The 14,904-nt window shown below is 42.4% G+C and overlaps 1 protein-coding gene and 1 pseudogene across 3 annotated transcripts in view; one reads left to right on the top strand and one right to left on the bottom strand.

Moving 5' to 3' along the window:
• washc3 (WASH complex subunit 3) overlaps nucleotides 1-13,285 on the top strand; it is a 39,467-nt gene extending 26,182 nt beyond the window's left edge. For 2 of the 3 annotated variants that reach the window (XM_038780379.1, XM_038780381.1), the window contains 2 exons: nucleotides 3,371-3,435; nucleotides 10,529-13,285. In XM_038780379.1, the coding sequence (XP_038636307.1) occupies nucleotides 3,371-3,435; nucleotides 10,529-10,610 (147 nt within the window). In that variant the 3' untranslated portion in view covers nucleotides 10,611-13,285. Of the gene's footprint in view, nucleotides 1-3,370; nucleotides 3,436-9,934; nucleotides 9,969-10,528 lie in introns of all 3 variants that reach the window. The other variant, XM_038780380.1, reaches the window with a different exon arrangement.
• Nucleotides 2,711-2,912, bottom strand: LOC119955360 (annotated as a pseudogene).
• Nucleotides 13,286-14,904: the final 1,619 nt, after the last annotated feature.

The raw sequence follows: 14,904 nt of genomic DNA, 5'->3' as shown, positions 1-14,904 counted from the left end.
CATGTGGAGTTTGCACATTCTCCCCGTGTTTGCGTGGGTTTCACCCCCACAACCCAAAAACGTGCCAGCTAGGTGGATTGGCCACTCTAAATTGCCCCTTAATTGGAAAAATGATTGGGTACACTAAATTTATTTTAAAAAATTTTAAAAATAAAATGAATGGAGTCGTGATATGAATAAACCCATGCCTCAGTGGGTAGCACATTCCTTTAAGGTTACGGTTCAAGTCCAACCCAAAAGACGAGCTCATAGACCGGGCTATGCATTTGGTGGAGTTGTGAGGGTGTTCTGCACTATTGGAGGCACTTTGTTTTCGATGAGACGTTAAATTAAGTGAATGCAAAAGAGCCCATGCCACTAATTCAAACAAGAACAGGGGAGTTCTCCATGTCCAGGCTTATATTTGTCCCTCAACAGCAAAACAAAAACAAATAATCTGGTCATTGTCACATTGCTCTTTGTGAGAACTTCTCTCTCTCTCTCTTCAGGTACCATGCGTCAAGAGGGTGATGTCAACCATAGCCCTCCAGGTTAAACGTGTTATAAGGGAAATATGGGTTTCCTCCCGGCACTCCGGTTTCCTCTCACAAGTCCCGGAAGACGTGCAATTAGGGGAAATGGACATTCTGAATTCTCCCTCAGTGTAACCGAACAGGTGCCGGAGTGTGGCGACTAGGGGATTTTCACAGTAACTTCATTGCAGTGTAAATATAAGGCTACCTGTGACACTAAAAGATTATTACATTCATCCAGTATGCGAGGCTCTTTAGAAAGAAGGTTCTTTCCATACCCCACTCTGTTTTACCATCAGTATTTCCCATCAGCATCAGACTTTCTAAATCAGGATTTCTTATATGTGCTGAAGAAATTCCAAGTGCCTCTTCCTAATGAGGAATTTTTATTGGGATCAAACTACAGCTGTAAAAGTTGAGAATGGCCTAAGCAATTTTGTGAAGATTGAGAGATGAGCCAGTCAAGGCTATGTTTTCTCCCTAGATTTATTCCGTTTGTACAGAAGGATATAAGAACTTTGTGAATTATTCGTTAAGATTACAATTTTAATAATATAAGATACGTCAATAATTTCATTATTGCTGCCAACTCTGAAGAAAAACTGCAAAATATATTGGATAGAGTAGTGAGTGAAACTGAGAAGAAAGAGTTGAGAATAAACTGTAAGAAAACAGTATGTCTGAAAAGAAAATCATTTCAGAATGTAAGATCACAGTGAAGGGTGAAACAATCACACAGGTAGACACCTTTTGTTACCTAGGAAGTATCTTAACATTGGACAGAGAACTGCAACCAAGAAATAAGACAAAGGATTGAAATGGCCAAAGATGCATTTCAAAAAATTAAAAAGATTATGATCAACTCAAACTAGCCACCAAAACAAAGCTGAAAATCCTGGAATGTTATTTCTCACTAATTCTGACATACGGCAGAGAGTGTTGGACGATCAATGATGTAAGAACTTGATGTTTGCAAACTGGCTGCTTCACTTCTTACATTACATCAGTAATTACACTTAAACAAAACGTACTCTCATGGTTGTAAAGTATTTTGGGTCATTGGCACGTAACTTTTACAGAGTGGCAATCCCCATCAAATTGTCACTCTTGCCAGACTTGCATCTGCGTTGGGGTTCTGCAGCCCCTGTTTCACCCAACCTTCCTCACTCAGGCTGGATGAGACAGGAGCAGCAAAGCATACCCCTAGCAGCATCGTCTAGTAACTGGGGTGCAGAGAGGCAAGTCACTCCTTTTTAAGACTGTTGCTGCTGTAAAGGGGAGGTTTAAAGCGACAATTTGCAGAAAACAGGAAAGTTTTAAAGTTTGGGGAACTGGGGGGAGTCCGGGAAAGGGAAGTGGTGACTCAGTCTAGGGGTGTAGGGGGGGGGGGGGGGGGGGGGGGGGAGAGAGACTGGGTCGAATTGGGGGTGGGGTGGTTTAGGTTGGGGGAGGGCGCTGTTGGTTTTGAGGATGATGTGGTGGGTTCCCTGGTGGGACTGGTTGTGCTGGATGTCTGGTGCTAGGCTCAGCTTGTCTGTTTAAATAGTTACTCTGGAGTTAGAAATGTTTTTTTCGATGAACTTTTCAGAATAACTATTAGGATAAAACTATTAGGGCAGAACCATCCGAATTTAGCAATTAAAGTCGCTTCTGTCCGATGGTTCCCAGCCCAGCACAAGTGTCCAGCAGAAGTTAGTGTGTCTGGGCAATTGCCGATTAAATTCTTGCGTAGGAACATCTGAGAGGGATTCCCAGCACATCATAGGAGTACCCCCTAAATGTGAAGCTGGGGAGCCCAGAAGTTAAGGGCCACTTAGTTTTTGGGAGATGTTGTTAAATGGGAGTGTTTTCTGTGTTACATCCCCACAGGCACCTTCTGCTCTGTCTAAGGTTAGCTCACTCCCTGCCCTCACTCTGCTTCTGCAAAACTGACTGCTCTTTCAACCCTTGCGTACTATCCTCTCTGACTACTTTTCTTCAGATCCCGATCTAACCTTTCTTTGTGCTACCCACTTCTAGGATAAATTGCTTTGAGAGTTTTTTCATTCCTGTTATGAGAGCTTATGTTATGAAAAAAGGTTGACTAGGTTGGAACTCAGAACAATGAGAGGTGATCTTATTGAAATATGTAAGATCATGAGGGGATTCGATAGAGTAGATGTCAGGAGGATGTTTCCACTTGTGGGGGAGTCTAGAACTAGGGGAGCACAGTTAATTACTTTTTCTGAGTTTCAAAGCCAGGGCTCAGAGTGTAGACGGGGCGAACCCCTAATCCAGCTCCTTGCCTGCTCCAAAAACCAATTCAAATTGAATCCAATTCATGGTCCCCACAAGAGAGACATACCAGAAAAGGCAGAGCAGATATGACACTTGATCTTAGCCAAAAGGCCAAGAAGCAATAAGAGGTCTCCCTTTTAAGATGGAGATTAAGATAGCTTTTTTTCTTCTGAGGATCATTAGTCTGTGGAATTCCCTTCCCCAGAGAGCAGTGGAGGCTGCAACAATGAATGCATTCAAGATCGAGTTGGTAAGAGTTTTGATACAGGGATGCCAAGGATTATGGGAGATATCAGAATGAGACCAGCCATGGTCTTATCGAATAGTAGAACAAGCTCAAAGGGCTGAATGGACTATCCTGTTCCTATATTCCTATATCTTTCTGCATTTGACAGGAATTCAAGCTGTTCAGTTCAATTTTATAGCTAAATTTGCGAATGTTTTATTTCCAGTACTTTACTCTTGATGTTGATCCCCTGCAATGCTCCAAACCTACCCACCTGCTCTGCTTCAGCTTACTCTTTGTGAGCTGTCACCTTACAGCGCAGAATAATTTTCTAAATCCTCATTCTGTGTTGCAGGGTGTTCCTGTTATGGCCATAAGGACCAAGATGGTTTCTGAAGGACTCAACCCGGATCTGTTGGAGTGAGTTTCCACCAACCTCTTCTGAATTTCCTTGTGACTTTAAATGTTACTTTTGTCCATGGCTAATAAATAGTTAATTTAATTGGATCAGAGGAATGTGTTCCATTCAGCCAGGGGCCTAATCTGAATTTGCAATCACGGACAAAGTTTAAACGGAATTTTGTAAAGAGTTCTATGTATTTATACTGCTAACAGCTTTTGATGTGCTGGTGTAGGATTTATCCTTCATTGAAGCACTAGTGCCAAGGAGAGCCCTATTCAATCTGCCAGGCCTTTGAAATTCAAACAAAACACACCAGTGAGTGAAAAATAGAAACTCATGAGTGTGGAGGAAATCTGGCATTCTCTCCTTCAAAAGGCTGTGAATGCTATGGGATAACTGGAGCTTTCAGGATTGGATGTTAGGTAATAGTATCAAAGGATATGGAAAATGGTAAAGTCAACAACCAACCATGATCTAATTGAATGGCAACACAGGCTAGAGGATTTTTTTAAATTCATTCACGTGTGTGTTATTGGTGAGGCCTGCATTTATTGAACATCTCAAATTGCCCTTGAGAAGATCATACTCAGCTACCTTCTTGAAAACAGTTCATTGGCTTACTCGGCCATTTCAGAGGGCAGTTGGTGTGGGTCTGGAGTCGTATGGAGGTCATACTGGATAAGGAGAGCATATTCCTTCCCTAAAGGATACTAGTGAACCAGATGGGTTTAATTCATTGAATTCTAGTTCCCTAGCTGACAAGGAATTGGAACTTGTATCTCTGGATCATTAATCTGGGCTTCTATATTACTAGTTCAGTAAAATAACCATTACGTTCCTATTTCTGCTATGGCCTCCTTGTCCTGTGTTCTTTGCAATAGAACTAAGCTACTTGGATGTTAAGAGTTGGACTACCAAAAGTCAGGATCACTAGTTTGGATCCAGGTTCCCTCGATCACTTTTTTTCTTCAGAAAGCTACTCTTGCCATCGTCAGTCGATCATTTCCTTCTGATTCTTGTCTCTTTTCCTGTTTTCTTTCATCACCCATTTCTGAAAATGTATTTTCTTAAGTTTTATTGGCATTCCATCATGCTGGGGATAGTGAAGCAGATAATAATAGACTTCTGGAGGATGAAGACAAAGGTGGAATCAGGTAGACATATGGCAGATTAAATTCAGTATAGTGCAGTGTGAAACAATTTATTTTTGCTGGGAAGAATGGTGAGACACAATATAAATTAAATGATACAATGTTAAGCAAACTACAGGGACACCGGGTATTTTTGCATAAATCTTGAATGTTTTAGGAGAACACTTCTATAATCTTGAGACCATCCAGAAATCTGCTACCTGTGTCATTCCTCTATCACCCTTGTATTGCCTGACCGGCATTGGCTCCTAGTCAAGCAGCATCATGATTTAAATATCCTCATCTTTGCTTTTGAATCCCTCTGTGGCCTTGGCCTTGCATTCACCCTCCCTATCCCTAACTTCCTCCACCCCCACAAGCCTACAAGACCTCTGTGCTCCTCCAATTCTGGCCTCTTGTGCATCCCTGATTTTAATTGTTCCTCCAATGGTGGGTGTGACTTCAGGTGCTTGGGACACGAGCTCTGGAATTCACTCCCATAGCTCTCCAGCTCTCTACCTCACTTTCCTCCTTTAAGACACCCATTAAAACTTGCCCTTTGACCAAGCTTTTGGACATCTGACCCACTATTTCCTGATTAAAAACAGTATACTGTGGATGCTGTAAATTGAAATAAAAACAGAAAATGCTGGATAAACCCAGCCAGTCTGGCAGCATCTGTGGAGAGAAATGTTCTGGATCAAAATGATTCTCTACAGAAACAGTTTCTGTAGAAAGATCATTTTAGAGCCGAAAAGTCAACTTTGTTTCTGCTAAGGGCAAAGAAGAGGTAAGGGAAGATTTGGCAGAGTTATTCAAAACCATGGAGTGCCTTGATAGAATCAGTAAGGAGAAACTGTTTCCAGTGACGGGGGCATTGGTAATCAGAGGGACACAGGATAGCTGGCAAAGAACCAGAAGGGAGATGAGGGGAAAAAAGCTATGCATAAGCTGTCGTGATCTGGAATGTACCACCTGAAAGGGTAGTGAAAGCAGATTCAGTACTAATTTTCAAAAGGAATTAGCGAAATACTTGTAAAGGGTTGAGCTATGAGGAAAGAGCAAGAGCTGTAGAACTAATTGGATAACTCATTTCAAAAAGCCAGCACCGGTAGGTGGGCCAAATGTGTTCCCTCTGTGTTGTATCATTGTATATTTTATCATGTTAAGTGGTACCGTCTAGAGTAGTAGTAATCCTTGTTTGGTCTGCTTGGATCTTTTGTAATTTTCTTCTCCTTGTATCTTCCTGTTTACTGCCCCTCTTTCTGAATTACCGTATTGCTGATTTTCCAACACCTTGCTCAAGCGATCATTCTTGTATGTCAGCCTGGGCAATGCACATCAGTGGATACTCAAACCTGAGGCCTCGTTGCCAAACCTGACTTTGATCTTACCCAGTGCAGATCTAACAAGTTGGGAGTGGCAGCACTAACTGCTCCATGTCCTCCCACTAAAATAAGACACATTAGGGTCAGGTGAGGTAAAAGCTGGGACCTGCATTGATTATTGATTAACTCCATGTCACCCATACACTTATAATGAGACTAAGTTGAGATCTTTGTCATAACTGAAGCTAGGCTGTGAAGCTGCATGCAGTAACCTCATGCAGTCTCCACTGCTACAAATTAACACGTTTGATGGATTTTCAATTGTTTTGTTGACAATGGCATCCATCTTACAGAATAATGAAGCCTTCCCCAAAGGACGCGTAACATTATTTCCCCACTGCAGCAAGGGTACAAAAGAGTCAAGAATTCTGTCTCTGCTTGATGCGTTTTGTGGTTGAACATTCAGAGTACTTGCCCCTGTGCAATTTGGTGCTTTTGCATTTAGTGGCCTGGCGATTTAGAAAGCTAATTAAATAACATTTTCCAGTTATGGCTATAAAATATGCAATTTAAGTGAAGAAACCTGACCGTACACGGATGAGGAGGTAGTTTTATAAGCCTGGCCTGTCACTGGGACGTCTCACCTCCAGGTAGCCAAAAGTGGATTTTGGGCATGTTTGGTCAAAGAGCTTTCTGACCAAGCCATAGACATATGAAGGAATAGGATTAGGCCATGTGGCTCTTCGAGTTGGGCCCGGTATTCAATAAGATCTTGGGTGATCTGATTGTAACCTGACCCCCCACATTCCCACCTACCCCTGATTAGCCTTTCATCCTTTATTTGTCAAGAATCCTCCTTTCTTTGACTTAAATATTCAACGACTCAGCTTCCAAAACCTGTTGAGGAAGAGTGTTCTAAAGACTCACTACCCCTGGAGAGAAAAAAATGTCTCCACATCTCTGTCTTATATGAGCCATCTGCTTACTGAGGGAGTGCTGTACTCCAGAGCTGGTGTCTTTTGGGTGAGATGGACCTTATGTACGTAAAAGATCCCATGATACTGTTTTGAAGGTGAGCGTGAAAATAATATATCTCTGTCCCCAATCAGCCACACAGTAACAGATTACTGACACTGTATTGGCGGTGTTGGCAGGCTTAAAATAGCAAAATCTCCGGGTCTGGATAAATACTGTCCCAGGCTGCTGTTGGTGGCGAGGGAGGAGATTGCAGCGGCTCTGTCCCAAATTTTGAATTCCTCTCTGGCCAAAGAGGAGGTACCAGAGGACTGGAGGAGAACAGCTAATGTGGTTCCACTATTTAAGAAACGTTGTAGAGATAAGCCATGGAACTAAAGGCCAATGAGTCTCCTGTCAGTGGTAGGGAAACTATTGGAGAAAACTCCGAAGGAGGGAATCTATCTCCACATGGAGAGGCAAGGATTGATCAGGGATAGTCAGCATGGTTTGTCAGAGGGAGGTCATGCCTAACAAATGTAATTAAATTATTTGAGGAGGTGACTAGGTATGTAGATGCGGGTAGTGCAATTCATGTAGTTTACATGGATTTCAGCAAAGCCTTTGACAGGATCCCACCGGGAGATTTATAAAGAAGGCAAATGCACATGGGATGCAGGGTAACTTCGAAGGTGGATTCAAAGTTGGCTTAGTTGTAGGAGACAGCGGGTTATGACAGATCGCTGCTTTAGTGACTGGAAGCCAGTGTCCAATGGCATACCACAGGGATCTGTGCTGGGTCCCCTATTATTCGTCATTTATATAAACAACATAGATGACTTTGTGGGCGGGGGGTAGGATCAATAAGTTTGCTAACAAAGGTTAGCCGGATGGTTAACAGTGAGGTTGAGGGTCTTGGGTTACAGGAAGATATAGATGGGATGGTCAAATGGGCAGAAAAGTGGCAGGTGGAATTTAACCCTGAAAAGTGTGAGGTCATACATTTTGGAAGTAGAAATTTGACAAGGAAGTATTCAATGAATGACATGACAATGGGAAGTTCAGAGGAACAAAGGGACCTTGGCCTGTTTGTCCATAGACCTCTGACGGCAGACGGGAAGGTTAATAGGATGATGAAAAAGGCACATGGGACACTTGCCTTAATCAATGAAGGCATAGATTACAAAAGCAGGGAGGTCATGTTGGAGCTGTATAGAACTTTGGTGATGCCACAGCTGGAGTGCTGTGTGCAATTCTGGTCGCCACATTATAGGAAGGACGTGACTGAACTAGAGGTGGTGCAGACACAATTCACCAGGATGTTGCCTGGGATAGAACATTTAAGTTATGACGAGGGGTTGGAAAGACTTGGGTTGTTTTTGCTGGAGCAGAGAAGACTGCGGGATGGCCTGATCGAGGGGTACAAGATTATGAGGGGCATGGACAGGCTGATTAGGGAGCAGCTGTTCCCTTAGTTAAAGGGTCAGTCCTGAGGGAACGCAAGTTCAAGGTGAAGGAAGGGTAGGAGGTTTAAGGGAAAACATTTTTTTAAAGGATATTTGATTCCAAACACATTCAACAAAATAACACAAGCTTACCATCCAATCAAAGTATACAGTTTGTACATTTTTTCCATTTTAATTCCCCCCGACCCCCATGACAAACAGCTCTTGAAATACAGCCATGCACGGCCTCCACCATACCTCAAAGCCCTCCTTAAGGCAAATTTGATTTTCTCCAACCTGAGAAATCCGTACAGATCCCCCAACCATGCTGCGACCTCTGGTGGCGAAGCCGACCTCCAATTCAAAAGTATCCATCACCGGGCAATCAGAGGCAAAGGCCATGACATCGGCCCCCTTCCTCTCCAGCAGCTCCGGCACCTCCAACACCCCAAAGATCGGCGTCATGGGATCCTATTTCACCTCAACCCCTACAATCCTTGATAGAGTCCTGAACACTGCCACCCAAAAGTTCTCCAACCCCTTACACCACCAGAACGTATGAGCATGATTCTCCGCGCGCACACATCCCCACATTTCTCACACTCGGCTACCCCTGGAAGAAACCCACTCATCCAAGCCTGAGTCATGTGGACAATGTGCACCTTAAATTGTATCGAACTCATTTTTGCGCAGGAGGTTGAGTTCACTCATGGCATTACCTCACACCAAAGTCCCCATCCTATCACCCTCCCCAACTTCTCCTTCCATTTCTGCTTGTTCTTTTTCACCAATGTTTTGCTCTGCTCATCCAACTACCCATATGTATCCCCCACCTCATCCGGGAGTCGCATTTTCTCCAGCTGCTTATACTCCGATACATGAGGCAACAAAGGCAGCTCCTTATGCGCAAAGTCCAGCATTTGCCAGTACCTAAACAGTAGCACAGTGGTTAGCACTGTTGCTTCACAGCACCAGGGTCGTATCCCGGCTTGGGTCACTGTCTGTGCGGAGTCTGCACATTCTCCCCGTGTCTGTGTGGGTGTCCTCCAGGTGCTCCGGTTTCCTCCCACAAGATGTGCTTGTTAGTGAATTTGACATTCCAAATTCTCCCTGTGTGTGCCCAACGAGGCGCCGGAGTGTGGCGACTAGTGGATTATCACAGTAACTCCATTGCAGTGTTAATGTAAGCCTATTTGTGACACTAATGATTATAATTATTATTTTCATGTGTTGGTGCCGACTCGATGGGCCAAAGGGCCTCATGCAATGTATTTTTCTCTGTACGTTTTCTACATTACAAAAGTGATTACAATTCAAAAACAGCTACATTTGTTCATTTGTTTTAAAATACTTTGGGACAGCCCGAGGTCATGAAAGACGCTATATAACTGCAACTTTTTTTTTCATTTTGTACGCTTATTTGGTTGGGTGAAGCAGTTTTGCCTGTTCTCACATTTATATAGCCCCTGTCATGGTCTCAAGGATGTCCGAAAGTACTTTACAGTCTTTAATTACTGTTAGATTGTAGGAAATGTGACAGCCAGTTAGTGCACTGCAAGATCCCATGAGCAGCATGATGATGATTAGATGATCTGTTTTGCGATGTTGGTTGAGAGATAAATATTTACCAGGAAACGGGTGAACTCCTCTTGTTTTCAGATTATACAGTGAGATCTTTTAAATGAGAAAACAGGTAAGCCTCAGTTTAACATTTCCTCCTAAAGGCACCACCCCTGACAGGGCAGCACTACTACCTCACAAGTGGCAACTTGGATTTTGTAGATCTTCTCCTCTCTTTTCCCTTCCTATTAACCAACATTTTGGGGATTTGTCTGGTGCCTTTCCTGCTGCTTAACTCCATTTATCCAAGCTGGGGACCAGCACCAATACACACTGGCTTGCTTTCTGGGTTAATTCATGGCCATCAAGTCCAGGAGTGGTACTTGAACTCTGGACCTTATGGCTCACAGGCAGGAGAGCTGCCTACTTCACCACCCTAGCTCCCTGGATATGTCATAGACTACACCAACAAAATATATCTCCTGTTTTTAATATCTAGGCTTCCTTGACTGAATGCTTTAGTATCACTGTTTAACTACAACATTTGTGCAAGTTAAATTACAGCCTACAATTTTTTCTGTTCTTTATTTGCTATAGATTGTATTTTCATCATTAACTGCTGTGACTTCAATATGCTTATTCCTGTAGTGTTATACTCTTTCACTATGCTGCACATTTCTTTTTCCTGTGCAGGACTCCAGATGCCCCTGTTCCCGATGGGGTTAAAGAGAATGATGGAGACAGCTCTGGCAGCGAGTCTTCGTTCAGTGATTGAAAGTGGACTTCAGAGATTTCACTTCTAAAACTGGAGAATTCGGAGCACTGATTGTTGTGTTGTGACACAGGGTTAGGGTGTGGAAAAGGATTGATCGGTGTGTGTTGCCTCAATCACTATGCGTGAAAAATGCTTGTGCAAGACTACATCAATAACTACCATCTCTGGCGCAAGTCTATCCGCAGTTTAAAACTAAGTTTTGCAACTATTTAAATGCGAAGCTGCACTTTTATTTGTACAAACAGTTATAATCTCCTTTCTACTCTATTTCAGATGTAATGTCAAGGATTTTGATGATCAAATCAGTACTGTAATCAAGGCACTAAAAGGGGATGTGGGGAGGGATAATGTTATTTCCATAAGATTTATTTTCCTTTATTGTACAAAATTTGTTTAGTTTTATCTTGGAAAAATTATGAACACTGTGTTCAAATTCAATTCTGTCCACACCAGAAAAGGCCCTCACCTAATGTATAAACCCTTAAATGTGATAAGTACACTTGTGCAAAATGAAGGAACTGTATGGTTGTCTGCAATATTATATTAACCGGTGACTCAGCTGTCTCATTGAGAGAGGTGCTTCTTTCCCCTATGCTGCTTTACTCTAACTATTCAGCTAGTACCAGGAACTTGATGGCTTGTGCTAGATGAGATTTGTTTCTCTCCCTGCTGCCTCTTTGCCCTCCCTCCCACATCTTCTTCCCAGCCACCATCACAATTTTCAGGTAGTGAGCCTAAATTTGACACGGTGCGTCAGATGTTTAACGTTCTGTATCAGTCCCGCAAGACTATTCAATTTGTGCTGCTGCTGCATTCCATTCTTTCAAAGTGTTCTGAGTTAGTGCCATTCCTTATAGCTGATGCAAGGTCTGATTCTGAACAACATCTGATTAACATTTCTGCTGCAGGGACTGTGCTCAAGAGTGAGTGACCTTGAACGAAATTGACTTTGTAACTCACCATTGCTTCAAAAGAATTCTTTCACATTGACGGACATGTTACTGGTAAATCCTTAATTGTTGCAGAATTCCATTTTTAAATCCTGTTTTTGTTTCATTCTTTGGACATGGCCATTATTGACCAGGCCGATATTTATTTTCTATCCAAGTTAAACTATCTTGAACTGTTGATTTTCCTGGGGAATCTTTCTTGTTTGGCTAATGTGCGAACATTACAAACAGCACTTTGTCAATCTCTTGAGTCATTATGTACATGGTGCCAAAACCAAGTTAGTCTTCAGCTGAAAGGGTGGGATAAGGTCAGAAAGCAATTCTGTCCCCATTCTGTCGTCCGCCCCAATAATGGGAACTGTAATGTAAACTTGTCACGCTGCAATTACTCTCTTTTGTCTATGGTGGCACTGCAGCTAAATACTCTGTGGGGTAAATTCACCAATGGTGAGCACAGAGCATAAAACGAAGAGAGTGTGGTTCAGGTAATCAGTGTATTGTGTTGGTAATTCTTTCTCTCGCTCAATTCAAGCATAGCTCATCACTGGGAGTGTAGGGCCTTTAAATTTGCCGTTTATATCTCTAATTTAGCCAGGTGTTTTGTGAAATGTATTAATGGGAGAAATAAAGTGTGTACGTAATTTTATACAGCACTTTTCATGTTCTAAGCACTTTACACATCAATGAAGGGCTTATATGGTTTACAGTCTCCCATAACAGACCAGGCATCTTTACAATGCAATTACCAGTGTTCAGTTATACAACTCACTGAATAAAGTATAGGCTGGATATTTGTTTGATGTGGTTGTGCCACCTGACCGGTGAAAAATGCGACTGGGGAGAATGAGGGCACTAACCAGAGTCGCGAGGCTGGATTCCAAGCCAGCCTAGGAGCTGGCACAAATATCACTAGAGCTTTGTTTTGTGTGTTGCTGTGGTTTTTACATCTGACTGTCACATGAGCATTAATACCACATGATTTTAGAAAACAAACTAGCACACTTATAAAGTAATTTTCCAAGAATCCCAAGGAGCATTTTTTTTTGTAAGCAGGTGGCTTGTGCGAATACAATAAGTGATTTAGTCCCTCAAAAGTGAGAGTTTCCATTACCTATGTTACAACTGTGACTACACTTTAAAAGTACTTAATTGATTGTGAAGTGCTTTGGAATGTCGCTGGGTCATGAAAGGTGCTGTATAAATGCATTTTTTTACCCCTCCTTTGGGAGGCCTTTCAGCCCATAGTTATCTGCTCACCTCTAGCTCACTTTTTCACCCAATTCCCTATATTCTTCCTCCATTTGAATGTTGTGCACTAATTGGTTGGAAAGTATCTAATTACACTAGATTTGACAAACCCTTGATGACTATATAAAAGAAAGTGTGATGCATCGAAACTGGGAATGTTGATCTCGAACTTTCCAGCATAAGTTATCGTATCTACCCATATGCATGTCAACAGGATGCATTTCAAACCCGCTCCAGATATTGACAGGTAGTTTTGCGATTCACAGGAAGGAGTTGAGAAAAACATTGAAAGTCCTTGCAGACAAATTAGATTTTTCAGTTTTATCCGTTGTCATATCACTTAAGTTTGAGTTAAGTAGTAAACTAAAATTCTTTTTGTTACAGCTCAGGTCTGTAACTTGCAGAATTGTTCCTTCATTAATAATTCAATATTTGTTTGTACTGCTGACAATAAAGTAATAATCTTGACGTCTGCTATATCTCTGTCAAACCTGAGCTTTATTATCCATGCAAATTAAGCAGGAGTGAACGGTGGCTGGAGGTGGAGTTGCATGCAAGGAGTTGCAGTGGACAAAGAGTTTTTCAGTTCAGTCACCTACATCCTTTAGCATATTCTGCCTGTTACCTCACTTTTTTTTAAAATTTAGATTACCCAATTATTTTTTCCAATTAAGGGGCAATTTTGTGTGGCCAATCCACCTACTCTGCACATTTTTGGGTTGTGGGGGCGAAACCTACGCAGACACGGGGAGAATGTGCAAACTCCACACGGACAGTGACCCAGAGCCGGGATCGAACCTGGGACCTCAGCGCCGTGAGGCGGTTGTGCTAACCACTAGGCCACCGTGCTGCCCTCTGTTACCTCACTTTTAATGTATTTTTTTGTATTGCTCTTAAAGTGTTACCCACATGCACCCTAAACTTTCATGATTATAAAAGACGCAGATGAAAATATCAAAGGTGTACTTGATGGGGAGGTTCTGTATCTTTTGTGTTGTCTTTGTGTAGAATCTCCTGGGAATTGAGATGCTCTTTCCTTTTGTTCTTATTTTAAAATGTATCATTTTCTGCATCATGTGATGGATCTCCACAAAGGCCTAACTTTTAACTAGTCAGAATATTAGCCTGTCTTTCTTTCAAAAACCAATACCCAGGTCCTTCGCTGAAAGTAGGAAACGGTCTTCAAATAATGCCATTTCAATGTTTTGCAGGATATCCTCTGGCTTGCGTTTCTTTTTATCAATTTGCTTAGACCTCCTCAGATTTTGTGTTTGTCCATGTGATTCACTGTTGTGTGAGCCTGCATGCATTCTTATGTTACTTTTCCCATGCTTCATTAAAAAGTGAGCTATTATGGATGACACAGCAGATTAGAAGCTTATCATCTGGTGCCATTCAGCTTTGTGCTTGGCATTTGGATTTCAGCAGTACCCAAGGAAGCTATGCGTGAAAACAGTTCCTTCATGGTGGCACAGTGGTTAATACTGTTGCTTCACAGCGCCAGGGACCCGAGTTCAATTCTCAGCTTGGGTCACTGTCTGGGGAGTCTGCATGTTCTCCCCATGTTCTGCATGGGCATGCTACAGTTTCGTCCCACAAATCCCAAAAGACGTGCTTGTTAGGTGAATTGAACATTCTGAATGCCCCCTCAGTGTATCTGTCCAGGTGCCGGAGTGTGGTGACCAGGGGATTTTCACAGGAACTTCATCGCAATGTTACTGTAAGCCTACTTGTGACAATATAGATTATTATTCTCCCAAAGGAAGACAATGAACGTTGGGGGGGGGGGGGGGGGGGGGGGGGGGGAGAAAGAGGGCTGCTAGGTTACGTATTGAAAAGGAAATAAGAAATTTGACAATTAATAATCATTGTTTAATTGTGGAAACGGTTAAGTTGCGGGGCTTACAAATGTTGCTCTCCACAATCTTGGGTATTTCAGTTGAGGCTAACCTTGTTCTTTTCAAAATGGTAAGAAGTTTTACAACACCAGGTTAAAGTCCAACAAGTTTATTTGGAATCACTAGTGCAGCTCCATCAGGTGAATGAAGAGGTAGGTTCTGATGTGTTGGGTACTCTGGATCGGTGGAGACTGCGTT

The sequence above is a fragment of the Scyliorhinus canicula genome, chromosome 20 (assembly GCF_902713615.1).
Source record: "Scyliorhinus canicula chromosome 20, sScyCan1.1, whole genome shotgun sequence".
Lineage (NCBI taxonomy): Eukaryota > Metazoa > Chordata > Chondrichthyes > Carcharhiniformes > Scyliorhinidae > Scyliorhinus > Scyliorhinus canicula.
Note: the sequence above shows the minus strand (reverse complement) of the source record. Positions and strands in the feature narration are given on the sequence as shown.